Raw genomic sequence first — 21,118 nt, 5'->3', positions numbered from 1 at the left:
TCTTTAGTACCTTACATTAGAGGTACTAAATTTAATGCACACTAGTAAAAATGCCTTAATGCACATGTAGATGCATCCAGTTAGTATTTAATTTTGCTTGTTTAATTTTTATGACATCTTTCCTTTTTACAAACTTGCTTTCTTTAACATTCTTTCTGACTGCATTGGTTGAAAGAGTTGTTATCAGATTGTCAACTAGCATGTGCTTTCTATGCATGCACTTTTGCCTTCTGCCTATCAGAGTCAGTGTTCTGCCTGGCGTCAAGTTTGATCTATTCAAACTGGTTTTGTCAATAGTGCTAGCTTGTACCAGCCTACAATGGAACAGCTCAGGTATGAATAAGCACGGACTTTGGCTAACTCTCTGTTTCCCATGATGGCGTAATAATTTAAAGGCCAAGGACCAAGGCTTAGTCTACACCAAGCAGGGCCATTCAACTGGCGGCCTGTGGGCTGCATCTGGACTGCAAGGGGCTAATGGATGGTCTGCAGTCCCTGCCTGGCTGCCACTCCCTACATTGCTGAAGCTGCTGCAGCAGTGGCAACTGGGATCTTTGGGGCAGACAGCATCGTGGGAGGCCTGTCCAAATGGAATCCTGATTACAAATCTGGGCCTGCTTCTACTTGAAGGATAAAAGTCTTGTGGATGAGACTTATTAGTGAGGCAGAGAGAAGGAAGTTTCCATGGCTGCTGCATGTGCAGTAGATAAAGGGAGGAAGTTAATTTTCAAAGCTTGAGGCGCAGCATTTACCATAAGCACTACATTCCAGTTGTTTATTTGTTAACTATGTACTAATGCTTAATGTGCTTCAAATTGAACAAGGAGGGTAAGAAGATGGGGTGAACCCAGAGCTCTCAACCTGAGCTCTTCTAAAATTTAATCAAGTTTATATCTCAGCTTTAATATGGCAGTTTTATTTTCCAATCCCTAGATTCAAATACTCCTGATCTTTGTGCAAACCAGATTCAGATACCAATCTGCAATTTAGCTCCAACTCTATCCCCATGTGCACATATCAAATTAGCCATTTTTCTTAACATTTAAAAATGGTATGTTTAGCATTTGCTCAGGCAGAAGCTGTTCAAATGTGGATCAGCTCATGACATAAAAGTTATGTACATGGAAACATCAATTGCAAAAAGCTGAAGACTCAGCTCTTCACCCACAGACAGGCAATGTATTTTTCTGCTGGGAACATCAAGTCTGTCTGCAATGTCTCTCTTTCTCAGGCTAAATTTGCATAATTAATATAAGTATTTCACACTTTACTTTTAACCCATTAGATTTATTTATTAAAAAGCTTGTAATGACAATGTAGATGTGCCCAACCAACAAAGTTACCCTTTCAAGCCAAGAGAACTACTTTAGAATTAACTAAAATCTCATTTGATTGATTCCCTCCCACCACGTATTGTATTGAAAATGTCAGTCCCTCATATTTCATTCCTTGCAGCCACTTTAAATCCCTTGTCTGACATTTTAAATGTACCATGTAGCTTCCAATCCACATTGACCAGAAAAGGCTATTATACAATTTCTGACTTTTCTTGTTTGCATGACAAAGAGAGAATGGCAAATCCTCCAATTGGGCCAGATAATCACTATCCTGTGAAAAGCCTGCAATCCACATCCCCACCTGTTTTTCAGCTGAGCTTCATTCTGTTTACTCAATTATTTTATTTTACATGTACAGTCCATGTATCTGCTTCCAATGCACATTTGGCAATGAAGAATCTTCAGCCTAGATTAGACATCAGACATGAAGCAAGTTACTTTCTGATCAAGAAATCCTTGCTGCAAAAGGATCTATGAAGAACTTTCACTTTACATAGCAGTATTTGTTTTAATAGTTTTTGCTAGTCAATGGGACTACTTAGACAAGCACAAATTAGTAGAAAAGATACGAGGACTAGAATCAGTCTCCTGATCAGGTTAAAAAAAGAAATCAGACAGAAACGCAAATCAGAATGCATGGCCATTCACTGTTTTACAACCAGTGATCTTCCTCCCTCTGAAAACATGTCCACATTCAAAGCTATACTCAGTTAATTGTTGCAGATTATTTACTGAAAAATCAATATGTCCAAGAAAAAAATTGTAAAAATTGTAAACCATGGTTTTACCATTGGCCTCCTCTCAGATGAAACTCTGCCAAATCAACATTTAGCCGTACGAGCGTTGTGTAACTCAAATGATCATCTCCCAGTATACCAGTGTTCAAAATGTCAATGTTACACTGACATGTGTGGAATGCCAGGGCACGGTAATATTTAAAAGGATTTCGGATTTCAGGGTGAAATCTTTGCTTTGGTAAATCACAGGAGCTGAAACTTTTGGTGTTGCTTAAAAATACAACTATTCAAATGAAGTGGATATTTTCTCGCTGTTTATGCATGACATGGAAATCAGTGCAGTGAGGTGGGGGTGGTTTGGCAAACCAGTGAATCTGGTTTCCAACAGTAGCTAAAAAATACCTCTGTATAATGAACTGCTCTTTTAAACACAGGTTATATTGTTAAATCTACAAGAAACCATAAAAATGGCAAGGATGCTTTTCTGAAATGTAAAACTTGCACATGTTTGGAGTTCTTTGGCTTAGAAATGTCTTACATGGTTTAAAAGGCACGAAACCCCCCCAAAAAACACTAGGATTTATGATTATTTGGTACTTGTAAAGAGTTTGGTACAATCCATGAAAATCAAATCAGTCCCTGGCACAAAAAGGTTATGATTTAAAATTAAATATTTTTTAAAGCTCTATCATTAAGAGACTGAACTTTCAGCTGTACCACTGATGAATTAAGCACTGGAATGACATTATCTTCTATTTTAGGCTGTGAGTCCTTTGTAGTCCAGGACAGTGTCTTCTTATACAAGTGGTACAGTACAGTGTATATTGGTGAGATAGATAAATAATACATTCGAACTCTACAGAAATAGTTCACTCTGGCCTACACTAAACATGAAACATTTCCAATTGTCTGGAGCTTTTGTGGGGAACAGTTAAAAGGGAGCTAAAAGAATAGAAATCCTTTTCTAACCCAGGTAACTAGAGATGCCTTGATATTCTTGTATTAAGTTCACAGTACATGAAAGTGTTAACATGTGTTACTCTCAATGGGGCAGCAATTCTTTCAAGTCCTCTGCTTCATTTCCACTTGTGGAATTTGTTGTGCCAATGGGACTAGACTGGCTATAAAAAGCCAGCACATTAGATCTCCTTCCCACACAGACAGCTTGTGCAAGCAAGAAGGCACCTCTGCCAAGAGCAGATTCCAGGAGAGAGTGACCAGCTTGTTCTTTCCTGATAAGTTATTTGGCGACTGACAGAGGATGAGCGTGAGGCTCGGCTGGCTCTTCTGTGCACTCTGCCTATGCATGACTGTCGGTGGTCTTACCCAACAGGGGCTCAAGGAAACTTTGCTGCAGAAACTACAGCTCTCTGAGGTCCCTAAACTTCAGAAGAGGGATGTAATGAATCTGGTTATCCCAGAGCACATAAGGAACAAATACATTTCCATGCTGAGGCATCACAGAGTGAAGAGAAGAGCCTTGCCAAGTTTGGCTGGCATCCTGAGAGGGATTCCTGGCAATGCAGGTAACACCGCTGAAATTATTACTGTTAGCTTAGCAAAGCCCCAGATCCCGACAGTTGCTGAACTCGCAGGGGCAGGCCAGGGACTCAGATCCAGGTTTGCATCCAAACTTTCTTCATCCAGTGTTAATAATGGGCTGAAATAAATTATTTGGGGATTTTGATAGCACTGTTTCTGAAATGGAACTTTGTCTCAAAACACCTTTCTTTAATTAAGCAGGATAATTTAGGTTAATGAAGATGACCACTTAAAGATTAACATGTTAAAAAGGGGATTATAAATTATACATGCTGAGTAGACCTTTTTAGAAAATTGTCTTTGCCCCACACCTCCCCCACTGGAAAATTTAGACAAACATTTAAAAAAATAGTTTTTGGCCAAAATATTTGGGAGAAAAATTACATTTTTCATCAGAAAACCTTTATTCTCCACTCTCCCCACCGCATTTTCTGGTTTAAAAAAAATGTCAGGTTTTTTTTGTAGAAAGTGTATCCTTTCTATGAAGATGTTTGGTTAGCTAAAAACCCAGTTTTCCATTGGAAAAAAAAACAAAAAGAAGCAACTCTGTCTGCTATATTAATGCTACTTATATGTTAACTCTTTTAAAATCTGCTTTTTTCAATGATTTGTTGTAGTGCTTCAAGGCAGATAATAAAAACTGTTTGTTTTTTTTAAATTTTATACATTATAGCATTCTGCTTTTATACAGCCACTGGAGTTTTTGATTTTGGGGGGAAATAATATAGTAAAAGTTGTGATTCCTTCCCATTGTCTCCCTAGTGGCAGTGGAAAATGATAAGGGTGTTTGTAAGTTACTGATTCACTGAAGTCATTAGAAAAGGTGTGTTTGGTATCTGCTTATAAACTCAAGCAGTCACTCTTTGGAGCATAATGTGAGCATGTTGTAATGATAATTGTGAGTGACAGAGAAGTGTGACAGCTTTGGGGAATGACATCAAGGTCTCTTTGTTATTCCCAATAAACACAGACATTGCTGGAGAAGTTCTCTATTCTGACACTACACGCCAAAATCTGGTCTTTGACATGGAGGGGAGGATACCTGAAAACAGTGAGGTCACAATGGCTGAGCTGAAACTTTTCAAAAAGCCCATGAACAGAACAAACATCCCTTATAAGCAATCTCACAGGCCAGTCACCAATGCCAGAGTCAGTGTTTACTGGGTTCAACGCCAAGCTGATGGCACCAACCGGACTTCCCTGATTGATTCCAGGTAAGCAATAATTCTCTAGTGGGGATTTGGATTTTACTTGACCTTGTTCTGATGTTACCTGCACTTGCCTACATGAGGAGAAACTCAGTGAACTTGGTGGAGTTACAGCTGTAACCGATCAGGGTAAATGAGAGCAGAATTAGGCATGTAGCCTTTATTTGTAAAAAAAAATGCCCAAAGCAGGGACTCCAGGATCAGGCTCCATATCCTGTTTTAAGCCTATAATAAAAGGAGCTTCTTTATTGCCAAGAAGCCTGAAATTTGAACTGACCGTATTTCTATAATTGGCCTGAAAATCATAAATAATAAGCACACTAAAAGATTGCAGTTGCATCAAGTAGTCAGTTCTAGTTCTTCTTTTCACAGCCTTCTTCTGCATCATTCACCTCTCTTTCTCTGTCTCTTTTGAAAACTTGGCTGGTTGGCTTTTTGCTTTTTTCATAGATTTCTTTAATTAGTCCTTATTACTAGGTACATGCTACATCTAACTCTCATTCTACCCCACTGAAGTCAATAAGAGCTTTGTAATGGAATTCAGTAAGAGCAGGATCAGACACAAAACTGTCAATTTAATTTTTGGGTGGATCTTTATGGAATGCATTCAGCCATGGCATTAACAAGTAGGTATAAGTGCCATAGCTTGCAAAGACAGCTACACTTATTTATGCTGCTGCTGAATATGGTCCTGCACTGTCAAATCTCTTTAACTAATAATGAGTATTTTGATATGAAGGACTGTAATAATCCTTTAGTTAGAACATCTTGTTCTCTCAATTAATAGAAATAGTACATCTCTCTTAAAATCTAATCATTAATTTTGTTCTGAAATTTGACTAAGATTACCCAGTAACTATTACTGAGACATCAAGAAGTGTGACAAACTGGAGGAACCAAATTCATCTGTGTACCTTTTGTGTAACTGCAGGGTCTATAGGCATTGCCTGGCCAAAGGACGATGATGATGAAAAGGAGGAGGAGCAGTAAGAGGAGTAGGAGGTACAGGTCCTGTGCCATCAGTTCTCTGATAGTCGACCTTTTTTTATCCCTACCTTGTCTCACAGGTTGGTTCCAATAATGGAGTCTGGTTGGAGGAATTTTGATGTGACCCAAGCAATACATTATTGGCTGAAAACTGAGAGGCGGGGACCAATGCTACTAGAGATTTGGATTGAAGGAGAAAGGCTAGGCAGCTACGCCTCAGAAATGGCCAAAATTGTGCGTTTTACCTCTCAGGACCCTTTGGATAAAGCCATGGGCAAACCTGAACTGGTGCTTTATACTCTCAACCTGGAAGAATATGGGTATGTGTCAAATCTAAGTCTGTGCTGTGTGTGGTATTTTGTTGATAGCTAACGCTGGAAAAAGTTTTTCAGTCAAGATGACCGGAGGCCTTGATTTAGTTGGGACATTTCTAGAATGGGTTGGTGCAAGTAGAGATGTGATTGGACCACAAAGTTTGGACAAAAATCTATTTCCAAGCTTCCCTGAAGTTTGTAATATTTGGATCTGGGCTTTCAGTTTGGCCCTATCTAGAGGTAGAAGTCTGCTCTGAAGTATAGATCTCAATTTAGTCTACTACAGGTTTTAATTAGGGTCCAGCTCTAGTTCTAACATATTTAGCAAGTGATCATTCAAACCACAAAAACTTAGAATGTGGCTTCACTCTAGAGCTTTTGAAAGGACTGGTGTGTGGGCAAAGCCCCCTTGGAGAGAGACAATATACAATGGCAAAAAGGTGCTTTTGCTTCTGAAGCTCCACCACCTCACCGGCCAGCATTAGCTATACTGGCAAAAAAGTTGTTTTGCTGATGTTGTATCTGCTCTGGAGGGTTGCTGGCAAAGCTATGTTAGGTAGGAGGTGCGGTGTTTTCAGAACTGTAGTGATCATATTTACATCAGCAAAACTTTGTAGTGTTGACCAACCTGAAGAAGTAAAGGTGTTAACTGAATTTTTAAAGACCGAAAAGGATAGCTGATTCACTACTACCTTGGGTAGCCATTTATGCAGAAATAAAATAAGTGCAGGGAGTTTGTTGAGCATTTCTATTTCAAGATGATCGTTTATCTCACTCATTTAGTACGAGTATAAATCACTACACAAGATTTAGGGCAGAGAGACACAGGCCCAGAGGGTTCAGTTTCCTCCTTAGAACTCAATTATTGAAAATGTAATGGTTGGGGCATGCCTCCAGTTCCAGGACTCTCTTCTCCCTGTATTTTTTGGACTCAAGTAAGAATGGGTTTGAACATGGACTTTAAATCTAACCATGCCTGATTTCTATGAGCAAGCTCAAAATCCAGATCCAAGCTTTGCAGTTCAGACTAATTTCTAAGTTACTGACGGAGCTATTTCTTCAGCTCGAGTCCTAATTTCCAGTCACAGAGATAATTCTTGGCTGTGTTTTATGATAGAGGGCCTGGAGACTGTAAGGAGGAAACCCTGAAGAAGAAATCAACTTGCTGTCGGCAGGAACACTACATCAACTTCCGAGAGCTGACCTGGACTCAGTACTGGATTATTGAGCCAGCAGGATACCAGGCCTATCACTGTATGGGTAGCTGTATGCAGCCCAAAAGCTTGCTACGCCGATTTGGCTATGGGGAGAGAACTTGTGCCATTGTGGAGAGCTCCCCACTTCCCATGATGTATCTTGTCAAGAAGGGAAACTACACAGAAATTGAAGTGGCTGAGTTTCCTAACATGATCATAGAGAAGTGTGGTTGTGTTATGGACAATATAGCAGTGATGTAGAGTAAGCATGTACACCCAGGACCAGACTACTGCTGCACGGGGAAGGGGGCCACAACAAGTCCTTCCCTTGCTTTCCAGGCCAATTCAAAGGCAGTCATAATCCTAATGCGTGGTTTCTCTGTGTGCAAGGTGCAGGCAGATGCTGCCATCCACAGTATATACTCCAGAAAGAGGGCATGGGTGCAGCAAAGCCTCTCCTTTGATGCCAGCTGCACCCTTTGAAATAATTTAGCAAATAATTTGAGATAAGTTGCTGGAACTGCATTTGTTCCTCTTCAGGAATTCTGCTTGCCTGTGGGTACATCTACATGTGCTATTCATGCTATTTGGCTTTACTGTGCAGTAAATTTACCTGCACATGTATTAGACTAATTTACTGCACAGTAAACGCCAGCACATGTAGATGGTGATGCTTTACTGTGCAGTAGATTAGTCTACTGTGTAGTAAAGTGTCTTGTGTAGACATGGTCAATGTCTTCTGCACAGAGTACCCCTGTAGACATTGTCCCAGCATTATGCCCCTCCATGCCCACCATCATTAATGAAGCAGATGTGGACAGAGGAATGCTGTGTGTTTACTATATGCACATGTACATGCAGGTAGTGTGTGTGAGTGAGTGTGTGTATAGAAATATGTACATAATACATGTATAGGCATGTATTTATTTTGTTTTCATGTATATTCTCTAAATATGGATCCTGATTTTATGCCAGTGTAACTCCCCGAACTTCAGTGAAGTTACTCCTGATTTATATCAGTGTAAAAAGCAATCAAATTTAAACTCATAATGAAACACCTGCAGATGAAAAAAGCAAATGGCAGTGACAATTTCCAGCTAAAGTAGTATCTTGCCAAATAGTTTTAGCCATGTGTGGGAATCTGATGCTCACCAATTTTGTCCATGTCAGTCCTGAACATCCAAGCACAGTTATTTTGAATCACAGACTGGAAGCACTTACGTGTATATACTGTATAACTTGAAGGTGTATATTTCTGACCTTGTGTCGTCAGCCAAGTACAACTTCAGCCCACAGGCTAATATACATAGTTACAGGTTCTGACCCTTCAGTCCTGAGGTCAGTGCAAATGCTGGGAGAAAGGATTACTCTCTCAGTAAGGATTTGCAGGATCAGACCTTTATTTTTTCATATGTAAATTACAGTCATTCCAATGTAGGGATATTGTTTCCCATCTTGTATATTTTGAAATGTGAGGAAAACAATAAAGTATAAAATTAAAACACAGGTGCCTTTTGTTGATAACCATTATTACCTACAAGTCTACTTTTATTGGCTCTAAATTTGCTGTATTTCAAATTAATTTATGGTCTCCCTGTTTTTGTATCATACGAAAAGCCAGGCAAGAGTGCCAAGTGCTGCACTATTTGGCTGCTGAACTTTTCACCCATTCTGTCCAGCTCTTCTAGGACTGTACATGATTCTTGAGAATCGGGCCAATATTTTTTCCACTGGTCTGACCTTTCTGCATAGATATGGAACAAAACTAAAACAATAATAGAAAATATTGGGAAACCAAATGTTCTCATTCCAGAATTTTTAGTTAGTTATCAAACACACGTGTTACTTTAAAACCAAGAAACCATCATTTCAAACTATTTATTTGGCTTCCAGGAGTGTTTCCTTATAACATGATTATTTGTTTCCTAGTCAGAATTGTTTATTGGGATTTCATGTTACAGAGTCACGAACTCACACTTGCATGCTGTTTGTTCTTACCACGGATTCCAAATTTCTGGTGGTCTGTTCCTTTCTGGATCCATTTATGTGAGAAAAATGATGCAAGATCAGGATTTTGTAGTATCTCCATTATCTGGGAAATGAAACTCCTTGAACAGTCTTAGCCTGGCATTATTTCCATCTCTTGAATGGCTTCATCAGGCTGTAAAAAGCTTCATCACTGTTACCTGAAGTACAAACACTAAGAATCAAACTATGTCCTAATGTACACACATATATATGCAGAACATGTATATGGTAGGGCTGACAAATGATTAAAAAAGTTAATCGTAATTAATTGCAAGAATAAAAAAAAGGCGCAATTAATGGCAATTTTGATTGCACAGTTAAACAGCAGTCAGAACGCTGCACCCAACAGCCTAGAGCCTGTGCGTCCTGAGGCTCCTTCCCACCATCACCAACAGCACACAACCCCAGCTCTGACCCTGGCCTGCCCCATGCCTGCTCTGGATTCGCACTGGCTGGAGCAGACCAACCAGAACCCATGTGAACACCCCAGATCCCAGCCCACCCTGCACCTGCTCCAGACTCAGCTGCCCATGCCGAGCAGCAACAGTGGTGGCTGGTAGGGCTGTGCAAAATGTAGCCATCAGTTTTATTCCAATGCTGTTTCAACCTGTTTCAAGGTCAAAACATCAAAATTGAAATGAAACAGATATGGTCGAAACAGCCTTGAAACAAAATGAGGCAAGTCGAAACGTTTCACTGTTTCGCTGCTGTTTCGACATTTTGCCCATAGGCTATAATGGGGAAGGTTGAAAGAGCCTATAACTTTGTCATTTCTGGCCAGATTTGGATAAAACATGCAGAAATGGTAGCTCCTGCTGAGGGCATAAAGTGTGCCACGTTTCAAGAAGATAGGTGCAGGGGGTTCAGAGAAACTGCACCCCAAAGTCTTGAGAGCCAAACTTGGGTCATGTGTACGTGTTAAGCCACAACAGGGTCAAAACTGCAGGGGTGGTAGCCCCTGCTGAGGCCACAAAGTCTGCCAAGTTTCAAGGAGGTGGGTGCAGGGAGTTTGGGGAAACAGCACCCTGAAATCCTGAAAGCAAAACTCATGCCACATGTATGTGGTAAGCTACAGCAGGGTCAAAACTGCGGGCATGCTAGCCCCCACTGAGGCCACAAAGCCTGACAAGTTTCAAGGAGATAGGTGCAGGGGTTTGGGGGAAATAGCACCTCAAGCTGTAGACAAGCAAAACTCGTGACACAGGTGACAGTGTGTGTGTTAAGGCACAGCAGGGTGAAAGCTGCAAGCCTACTAGCCCCTGCTAAGGCCACAAAGTGCAGGGGAGTAGTTTCCCCTCCCCTGTGCCCCAGGACAGACACAGCTTCACAAGCACCCATGTCACGAGTTTTGCCTGTCAGCAGCCAGAGGTGCAGGGTCCCAAAACCCAGAACTTCTACACCTATCTCCTCGATAGCTGGCAGGCTTTGTGGCCTCAGCAGGGGCTAGCAGGCCTGCAGCTTTCACCCTACTGCGCCTTAACACACACAGTGTCACCCACATCACGAGTTTTGCTTGTCCACAGCTTGAGGTGCAGTTTCCCCAAACTCCTGCACCTATCTCTTTGAAAATCGGCAGGCTTCGTGACTTCCAAAGGGACTAGCAAGCCTGCAGTTTTGATCCTGCTGTGGCTTAACACATACACGTAGCATGAGTTTTGCTTTCAAGATTTTGGGGTGCAGTTTCCCCAAACCCCTGCACCCATCTCCTTGAAACTTAGCAAGCTTTGTGGCCTCCACAGGGGCTAGCACACCTGCAGTTTTGACCCCACTGTGTCTTAACACATACATGTGACATGAGTTTTGCTTTCAGGATTGTGGAGTGCAGTTTGTCTGAACTCCCTACACCTATCTCCTTGAAACTTGGCAGGCTTTGTTACCTCAGCAGGAGCTACCATCCCTCCAGTTTTGACCCTGCTGTAACTTAACACATACACGTTACATGAATTTTTCTCTCAAGTCTTTGGGGTGTAGTTTTTCCAAACTCCCTGCATCTATCTTCTGGAAACATGGTAAGCCTCATGCCCTCAGAAGGGGCTACCATTCCTGCAAGTTCCATCCAATCTGGCCAGAAATGACAAAGTTATAGGCTGTTTCAATCTTTCCCATTATATCCTATGTTGAAACAGGGTAGAAATGGCAAAACGTTTTGACAAAACAAAACAGCCATTTCAACTCAAAACAAAATTCACAACGAAACACTGTTCTGTCGAAACATCGGTCGAAATGGAACACTTCTGTTTCGCACAGCCCTAGAGGCCAGGCAGAAGCTGCTGCTCACTCAGTGCAGGAGGAAAAGTGGCCTCTCTCCCTTGCCAATACCAGGCCCTTCTTGCTGCAGTCACCCAGAGCGCATGCCCAGGCTGCCCTATGACTCCTCTGCACTGCCACTGTTGCATGACCTGAAGGCAGTAGTGATGGTGGTGGAGAGGAGCCACAGGGCAGCATGGGGATAGGCTACAGGTGGCTGCAGCAGGAAGGGCCACTTTTTCCCCTGCATCAAGCAGCAGTTTCTGCCCACCTGCCACCACTGCTGCCACTGCTTAGCGTGGGTGGGCAGTCCAGAGCAGGCACAGAGTGGGCTGGGGTCGGAGCTGCATGTGCAGGTTCCATCCAGAGCCGGTCAGTTCTGGTCTGCTCCACCAGCCAAGTCTGGAGAGGGTGCAAACAGATGTGTGTCATTAATGCTCGTTACAAAAATTAACGTGTTAATTTGTTTTGCGTTGATCGCATACTTTAACTGTAATTATCTGACAGCCCTAGTATTTAGATATATGTATGATCATGATCTCACACATCTCTATATACACGTTTACATAAGTGTGCACATTGCCATAGCCCTTCACATGTTCAGATACAGTCATTTAGGTGTATGTACTCATGATTATCCTGCCAATGTTCTGTATGTGTGTGTGTGCAAGTGCATATATCAAAATGATCTATGTCTTTTATTGTAATCAAAGAATGACTTTCACAAATGACTTTGAGGGGTACTGGATGTGTCAAGGTACTTTTAATTACATTTGCAAAGTTCTTCCAAAGCACCAGTTCAAATCTAGCCCAGCTTTACATTAAGCAAAACTTGTGCACTGTGATGAGTTTTCAGTGGCTACTAGGAGATGCCTCTGGTCTTCCTTCCGGGTCCCTGCTATACTGCCATCCCAGCAGTCCTGACTTACCCAATGCCAGGCCTGCAGTCTCAGAACTGGAGATTTGGGTTTGGATCTTTCTAAAGTCAAGGAAGAAATTGAATCCAGGGCTCCCACTTTCTGAGTGAGTGCTCTAACTATAAGGCAACACTATTTAAGACGGGGTCCTACTCTAGCCAAATGTTATAAGTGGCACTTTCCACTGTTGTGTGAGGATTCTAATCCTGTTGGTGTGTCCTAGATGTGTTTTGAGAATAACTAAATCCTGTGAGCATACCAGCATGCTATGTAGAGACCCACTTATTGGAACAGGCTTAGGCACTGAACTTTTCCACACTGTCAAGGTAGGGGCAGTTCCAGGCATTCATAGAGGTGCGTCTCCAGAAATATGAGGTTTAAATTCAAAAGGAGCAGGACCTGTGGGTTTAGGTGCCTCCAGGATTCTTTGGCAGCTGAGCAGTTTTCAGAATTTCAGTTTTGGACTCGGGGACTTAAATTCCACCAATGTTCCTTTTTGGAACTGGCTCCAAAAATTTGCAATTTTGTTTTCCCTGTATGGACAGCAACACTACTTTCCTGACTCTGAAAGCTTTGTAAAGCTTAATTCTGCCCACTGCTTTGAAACCCTCAGCTAAAAGGCTTAGGCATGTGCACGCACACATGCGCACACATGCAGGCGCACACACACACATACACACACACGATGGAAAAATTGAGATTACAACCCACAGGATATGATTTCTATGCCTTTCTATAAATACTGTGAAACATAAACATTTGGGGCAAGATCCTGTTTCACCTATTGGGTGTCTACGTGGGCTTAGGTGCCTAAGTGTGTGTCTATTCAAGTCCCTGAAAATCAATTAATGCCTCTGATACTGAAACACGACATCATCCTACCCGTAAGACTGAATCACAGCAAAGCTTTGGGAAGGAGAACCAACCATCCACCTATTCGAGTTTTTGTATAAGAGTTTTTCAGATACTGGAGTGGGGTGAAATTAGACCACACTTTAAGCACCTAAGTCCACCTATGTGTCTAACAGATGGAATAGACTCTGGCCCCTGTACCTGTTAAAAAACAAAGTATAAACATCCCTCCCTATTCTAAGAAGCCTAAACCCAAGGGCACTAGGTTCATACACTAAAAAAGTCATAGTTATATGATTAGAATGGAAAATATAATGATAAAGTAGGAAGCATAAAGATAATGTACGGTCAGGTCACGTGACATACACAATGTTTCCTTTGATCTTGTTTAATTTGGTTCTGCATTTTTAACTCCAGTACATTTCACAGTAAAAATTAAGCTGATCTTGGGTCTGTTGAGGTGAAGGGAGGAAAGAGTTGAGAGTTTTGGAAAGGAGTTTCCATGATGAATCAAACCTCTAGGATAAAAGGAGTTTATGAAATATAAGACAAAAAGCTCAGCTTTATCAGGAATTGTTTCACTGCCAGTCACTAGTACAGCAACATCTCCCAGCTCATCTCTTCAATCCACCCCAACCTGTTGTAGGTATCTTCTGTTCAACATCCTACAGCTTTAACTTATGTGCATATTGTAACACACAAAAGCTTATTGAGCTGTCATTTTCCCCCTCTTTCATTTTCATGTCTCCCATTTTGAAGGAAGTCCAAAGTTTTTTCAGCAGACAGTTTCAGCTTAGTTTACGCTCAACTTTTTATCTCATAAAAAGGAAGAGCAGAGGGAGGTACTTACTAAAGCAAATGTGGTGTTGAAAATATAGCTCTGGGACAGGGCACTGGGAAACAAAGGAAAGTACATGTTAAAAAACTGAAAGCAAAATGGAGTGGAATTAAATAATCTGGAAATAAGAGGGGCTCTTGCAATCAGACCAATACAAGCCAGGCTGTGTGCCCCCACTGACTGCAGCAGGGCTCTGTATAGCCATTCATGGGACATGATTGCAGGGCGAGGCTAAGGGCCCAGATTTTTAAATATCATCTAATATTAATGGTGAAAAGAATCACAGATATAGGAGAGACATAGATGCCCCACAAATATGGACATATTTTTTATCTCAACAGCTCCATTAATAGATACTTACTATCAGTTTCATCTTATGTTGGCATCTGAATTTTTATCCTAAAATAATAATGTTAACTCTTACCTTTCATTAGAAGCATTAGAAAGACACTTTCCACTTAATTATGGAAAAAATTTCTCAGCTGGTATGAAAAAAACTCAGGCACCCTTCTTGATTTACAGTAGTATAAAACTGACTTAACTGGGCACATCTACATGTGCCTATTAATGCGCAGCAATAAATTCTGGAGCTTATTGCTCCAGAGCTTATTGCTGCTGGGTGCATTGCAGCATGTATGCCCGGGATTGCAGCACATTGAGCTGGGGAGAAGCCCTAGCTGGCAGGGGGCTTGGGGGGCTTAGCCTGCCAGCCCAGGGCTGCTCCCCCAGCATAATATGCTACAGAAGAGCTGGCTGGGGCATAAGGGTGCTTCAGCATGGGGCTAGCAGGCACATGCACTGCTGCAGAGTTTTTTACTCTGCAGCAGGATAGTACTTGTATTTACAAGTTTACTCCAGCCTAATAGGGGTGCACATGTAGACATCGAGACATTTACTGCATGGCTGATTAGTCTACTGTGCAGTAAATGTCTCATGTAAAAGCGCCCACTGAGAAGTAGCTCAAGTACAAGATAGTGTTATAACATTCTTTTAGGTTTAATTAATTTCTGCTTTTTTAGGTCATATTCCCATGCACACGCACACTTAATGCTGAGTAGTTAAATAGTTCGACTATTACTCACATGCTTGAAGTTAAGAATGTATACATATTAGGGCACTAACTAGCACTGTCTCTGAGAGACCTAATCTTGAATCTGAGAATAAAGGTCAGTTTTTTCCTTAGTTTTATTAAGGTACCAATATGTGCAGTGCTGAAATTCCTAATGACACTGCCTGTCAGGACATAAGTTATATGAGTGTTCACTTCAGAATTATGTGAAGATTTCTTTCAATGTGTCTAGGGTCCCTGGGTGCTAAAAGTAATAGGGATGATGATGGTGATAATGCTGATATGATTTTATTCAAGTAGAAGGCAGGGCAGGGTGGCACCTTATTTATTAAAGTAGAAAAGATTGGGTTTCTTTCTCTGCATCATTTTATTGTTATATTTTTGGAGGAAAGCGAAACATAAGATATTGAAAACAACTTATTAGATGTGATTCACAGATTAATTAAATTGCTCTACTTGTCTTTGATCTATTATCATTTTAACCAATGTTGCTCTGTTACCAAGGTAAGTGGCAACCTTATCTGCTGGAGAGACTTTATTCTCCCCTCCTCCTTTCTTTTGCATTTGACAAAGTCCTGCAAAGAGCGTCTGACACTTAGGCTTTCAAGGTTGACCTAATTGATAGAGTAAATAAAAAGGCAAATGTCCAATCCACATCTGAACAAAGGTGATAATCAGTGAAGATCCACTGGGCTTCTGCTGAGAACAGCTGGAGCACTGGGGAAAGGAACTCGAGACAAACAAAGAGAAGTGGGGGAGGAGGGCGGGAATCAATAAGTAGACTGTTTTTAGGGCACTGTGGGATTCCTTCAGTGTTATCATCATCTTGAGATGCTATTTTACAAGCTCTGACTACAATTTCAGGTTTTCCTTTTTCATTTGATGCAAAATGAAAGGGTGGACTGACAGAACTGGGCACTTCCGTTCTCTTGCTACTGACAAAGTGGCTGCAAGATAGGCACTTACTGTATTGTGCTCATGTTAGCACTCCCTATCCCAGCATACTTCAGCTGTGATCCATGAGAACCACAAATAGAAAGTAAGTGGGTAACTCACTCTCTATGACTCAGGTAGTCTTTTAGTCTCTCTACTGAGATGCTCAGTGATAGGTGACAGTTGTATATAGTGCATTTTGTGGCAGGGATTGTGGCACTACACTGTCAGTGCAGAGATGAAAGGGGATGGATGTGCTAGAGGTTGGAGGGAGGGATGAATAAAGAACTGAGGCGCAAGAGCTCATCCATATACAGGCAACCTCCACTTGGTGCTCTTAATTGGTTCTGGAAAAACTAAGGGCCAAGCGAAACAGCGATAAGTGAAACCCATTTCTCCATAGGATTTAATGTAAATAAATATAATTGGTTCTGCACAACCTACTGCCCTGCTGCTGCCCGATTGCTGCAGGCTCAGGACAGTATCCATGCCCCACAGATGGGTGCATGACTGGAACAGGGCACGGGCTGCAGCCTGGGGGCAGGGGGAGCTCCGCAGGCTCGGTCCCACTGCGGTCTGGAGCAGGGGACAATGCGCACATGTCCTGCTAGCCCAGGCCCCATGCTCCTGCTGCCCCGCCAGCCCAGACCCCATGCTCATGCCCCCTACCCACCTGCCCCTTCTTGCTGCCACCATCACTCTTCCCCACCTGCCCGCCAGCCGCGGGCTTCTGCTGCTCTGCCCTGGGCATTGCCGGGCCTGGCCCTGGCCCTAGGCACCAGCCGGGGCTCCCTGGTCATGCATCCTTCTCCCCGCACTTCTCACTGCCGCTGCTCCTCCCTGCCAATTCCAGCACCACGTGCAGGAGCAAGCTCTGCTCTCCTGCCATCCTACCCTGGGACCCCACTGGCTGTCAGTCACCTCTTCACTGCCGCTGCTTTTCCCCAGCCCCACGCTGAGCATTATAACAAAACACTCTGCACGCTAGGTGAAACCAGGTACATATTTTAAATGAGCGCTATAACAGAACAGTGGTAAGCGAAACCTCAATAAGTGGGGAGTGTCTGTAATCAAGAAAACTGCCAATAGATTTGGTTTTTGCAACCTGGGCTGGATTTGAACAAAGACCCCATGCTACATTACAAGCCTCTGTGGTAATTAATGACTGGAGCAGAGGATTAAGCCATGGAGACATGGAGTTGTCTTTCTGGCTTTGTTAACCTTTTGTGAGTTTGCAAGCATGCCACTGACCCACCTATGATAACCACCATGTGCAGGGGAGGATCCAGGGGTAGTGAGCTAGTATGGACACAGACCCGCTTCTGCTGTAGCCACCATCCTGACCCAGAGGCACGGGGAGCTCCATGCTGCACATGGCCCCTACTTCAGCTGCTTTAGGACAGGCACAGGGCTGGTTTATGGGTCTGGTCTGGCCCAGCCTGCAGACTAGCCCCACGCCACTCATCTGGCTCTGTGAGCCAGGTGAGTTTGATTCCCCTGCTGTAACACTAACTTTACTAGCCCTGGGTGGGAGACCCCTCCCAGTCCAACCATAAAAAATAACTTAAAAACCTCATCCTTAAAACAGGCTGCCACAACTCCCAGTACAGCAAGGAACCCTACCAGACACAATGAGTATTAATGGAAAGCTATGCTGCATTCCTGAGTATCTACCAGCAGTCTCTGGGGAGTGCTATGTGCAGGGTGAGGGCACACATAACAACTACAGCATTCCTAAACGGCATTGATTGGGAACTGGTTCATGATTGCATGAAGTACTATGGCTCCAACACCAAGAGGTGGGACTTATTACCAGCCCAGCATGTCTTACAGTAGGTGAGTCAGAGGAAGTACTTGCACCCATGCTTTGGGAACATCAGTGGGTAGGTGACCTGTGGCTAGGGTTGTTTTTACTTTTCTGTTTGTCCTTGTTTCCTAAATATGAATGCAATAAACATCAGTAGCCTGCAAGTGATCAAAGTCTGCAGTGTGCCTGTCTGACTTATGTGTTTGGACTCATGCTTTTTGGTTTCCAAGGGCTGGAGGAGAATGATTAAGAGCCATGATCAAGCTGGGAGTGAGGAACAGCTGGCTGTTAGAAATAAACCTTTTATTGAACAAGTAGTGCAAGCAAGCTTGTTGAGCCAATGAAAGAAAAGGGAGCAGTAGAGTTCAGAGAGGCCAGTTGCAGCAGGGTGTGTTGGGGGCATGTAAAGAGTGATGCAATGTAGAATGCCTGGAGGACTGACCAAAGCCATGTCACCCAACTCTTGCTATGCAGAAGTAACATTAAACCAGTTCACAGTGAGCCAGTTGAAAATAGTAATTGATTTTTCGGGTGCACTTTTGAGCCATTCTAGGCAGATTTAAATCAGGTTAACAGGTGTGTCTGTCTGTCCACTTCAGATTTAAACTCCATTCAAACCATTCAAACCTTTCAAACATGGCCCAAGTCTGCCTGAAGTGTGCACTTTCCAAGACTGTTGGTCTCAAATTAGAGCAGCTGCAATTTGTTTGGGATGTGTCTGCGTGGCCAGAATGCATGTTCACACTTCATGCCTTTCTTCCATTTTGCCTACCCACAGTGCACTAAGCAAGCATGGAGAATGATTTCAGAACACGAGAGACAGTAATATGCTCTCAAAGCACCTGGTCATAATGTTTAGAAAGGAAAATTGTATTATGGGGATTATCAGTCTTGTTTTTGAAGAACTCTCCATTTTCATTCCTGGTGGGTTTTTGCCCATTTTTTTTTTCTTCCCCATCAATTTTGCTTATTTTCCTCAGCTTTAAGAAGTGAAGTACTGAGTATATATATATACACGTTACTAATTGCAATTTATCCTCTCTTTGCCAAAATGAATGTAATCAAGTCATGATCACTGGTCCCTAGGTAAATATAAGCTTCCAGTCCAGTGATCAATTTATCCTTATCCATTATAATGAGGTCTAAAATGAATACAGACTCTTACATGCTAAAAAGGTGTAATAGCTGGACACTCCCACCATGTCTTGCTTCTAGCAGCATGAAACTTCCAGCACATCTCCCAGACTGACAATCCCCATAATACAATTTTCCTTTCTAAACATTATGAGCAGGTGGTATGAGAGCATATTGCTGCCTCTTGTGTTCCGAAATCATTCTCCATGCTTGCTTAGAGCACTGCGGGTAACTAAAATGGGAGAAGGGCATGAAGTGTGAACACATGCATTCTGGCCACACAGACACATCCCAAACAAATTGCAGCTGCTCTAATTTCAGACCAACAGTCTTGGACAGTGCATACCCCTTTCAAAGCTGTAATGATCTGTGAAAGAACACTGCCTGCACCCCCAATCCCCATGGTGGAGTGCTTCACAATAATCAGCGCCTCCTTATCTGCAGGCTGCATTCACTATGTTAATCTGTAAAGTCACTATAATTAATTAGTCATCTAGAATGCCAGCTGTGAAGTGCCTGTACTCTACACAGCCCTGTTTCTAAAAGCTCCAGTTGTTAAAAACTTTGGAGAAACCCTCCATATTTAAAAGGAGAGCAGAGAATGGGAAAAGGTGTGTTTTGTGGAGGATTTCAAAGTGTGTTTCTGTTCTGTTAGGAACAACAACACCAAATGTCAAAATCCTCTATAAAAGAAAATTCTGAACAAAAATTAGTTTCAGGTTAATTTAAAAATATTTCATTTCAATGCTGACTTCTTAAGTGCTTATAATATAACATTTAAAACATTATTCAAGGATTTTTCAAAGTATCTTGTTCTGAAAATGTCAAGAACAAGTTAATAAAACAGAGAAAGGTAGGGCTGGAAAGGACTTCAGCAGGTCATCTAGTCCTGCTCTAAGCAGCATCATTCCAGTCTAAATCATCCTGTACTTAAAATGGAGATGCTACATCCTCTCTAAATTATTCATCCCTACATACAGTGAAAAAGACTTCCTAATATCTTTAATCTGAATCTCTCTTGTTGCAGTTTAAGACTTCCTGTCTTATCCTCTGTGGACATAGAGAACAACTGATTCCTCTTTATACATCCTCCTTTAATCTTCTCTGGACCATGGGTATCAAACCTACAGCCTTCAGATCTACTTCATCTGTTTCACTGGGTTACCTATGGGCTACCAGGAGGAGGAGGGAAAGGGGAACTGGCTAGATGGGGTATGGCCTACTGCAGAATCCAGGACCCTGGGCCCCTGTGGACACAGCCATTAATGGCAGGAGGGTAAGCGAAGGCTCTACTGGTGCAGCCTTGCTTTCCCTGTGGTCACCAGTCCTACTGCTACTGTCTCCACTGCTGCCCCTTCTGCCCCATCCCCTGTGCTGGTTCTGTCCCACAAAGGAGCCCCATGGGTCAAATCCAGGCTGGAGCATGGGGTGAGTTTGACACCCTTGCTCTAGACTAAATAATCCCCATTTCCTATCTGTCAGATTATCTAGACCCATCTTCATTTTGTTGCCCTCCTGCGGACTTTTTCCACATTATTCTCAAAGTGTGGTGCTTAAAACTAATATTGGTCATAGTACTCTAGGCAAGGTCTTACTAATGCTGAATAGATTAGTAGCACTTCCTGTGACTTGCGTAGGACACTTCTGTTAATTCATCTCAATATGCTCCTAGTTTTTTTTGCAACAAGATTATTTTGTTGACTCATTCAGTTTGTGATCTGCTATAATCCCCAGGCCCTTCTCTGCAGCCTAGCCAGTGATTCCCCATTTTGCATGTGTGCATTTTTTGTTTGATGTTTAATGTATTGGTATTCCCCCTTCCCATTTTTTTGTCTGAAAAAGCATTATAACAACATCAAAATTATTTTGCAAAGCTGGCTGGTTTTAGAAGGACTTGATTTTCTAATGGAAAAAATTATTAATCCTATTGGCTGCCCCTGAAAGGAGAAGTTACAGGCAACTTAACAGTTCC

General features: G+C 42.3%; 1 protein-coding gene across 1 annotated transcript; it reads left to right on the top strand.

Annotated features, from left to right (window-relative positions):
- The first annotated feature begins 3,380 nt into the window (after window positions 1–3,380).
- On the top strand, window positions 3,381–7,582 carry LEFTY1 (left-right determination factor 1). Its single transcript, XM_090035943.1, has 4 exons — window positions 3,381–3,600; window positions 4,587–4,830; window positions 5,892–6,131; window positions 7,243–7,582. The coding sequence occupies exons 1-4, from the start codon at window positions 3,381–3,383 to the stop codon at window positions 7,580–7,582; spliced, it is 1,044 nt and encodes a 347-aa protein (XP_089892069.1).
- Window positions 7,583–21,118: the final 13,536 nt, after the last annotated feature.

The sequence above is a fragment of the Crocodylus siamensis genome, chromosome 1, assembly GCF_052110815.1.
Source record: "Crocodylus siamensis isolate JL-2025a chromosome 1, ASM5211081v1, whole genome shotgun sequence".
Lineage (NCBI taxonomy): Eukaryota > Metazoa > Chordata > Crocodylia > Crocodylidae > Crocodylus > Crocodylus siamensis.
Note: the sequence above shows the minus strand (reverse complement) of the source record. Positions and strands in the feature narration are given on the sequence as shown.

Bases quoted from the DNA above. Each gene is read 5' to 3' on its own strand.
- LEFTY1 (XM_090035943.1), top strand. From the start codon at position 3,381: ATGACTGTCGGTGGTCTTACCCAACAGGGGCTCAAGGAAACTTTGCTG. The intron at 3,601-4,586 runs GTAACACCGCTG...CAATAAACACAG, and splicing joins AGGGATTCCTGGCAATGCAG to ACATTGCTGGAGAAGTTCTC. The intron at 4,831-5,891 runs GTAAGCAATAAT...CTTGTCTCACAG, and splicing joins ACTTCCCTGATTGATTCCAG to GTTGGTTCCAATAATGGAGT.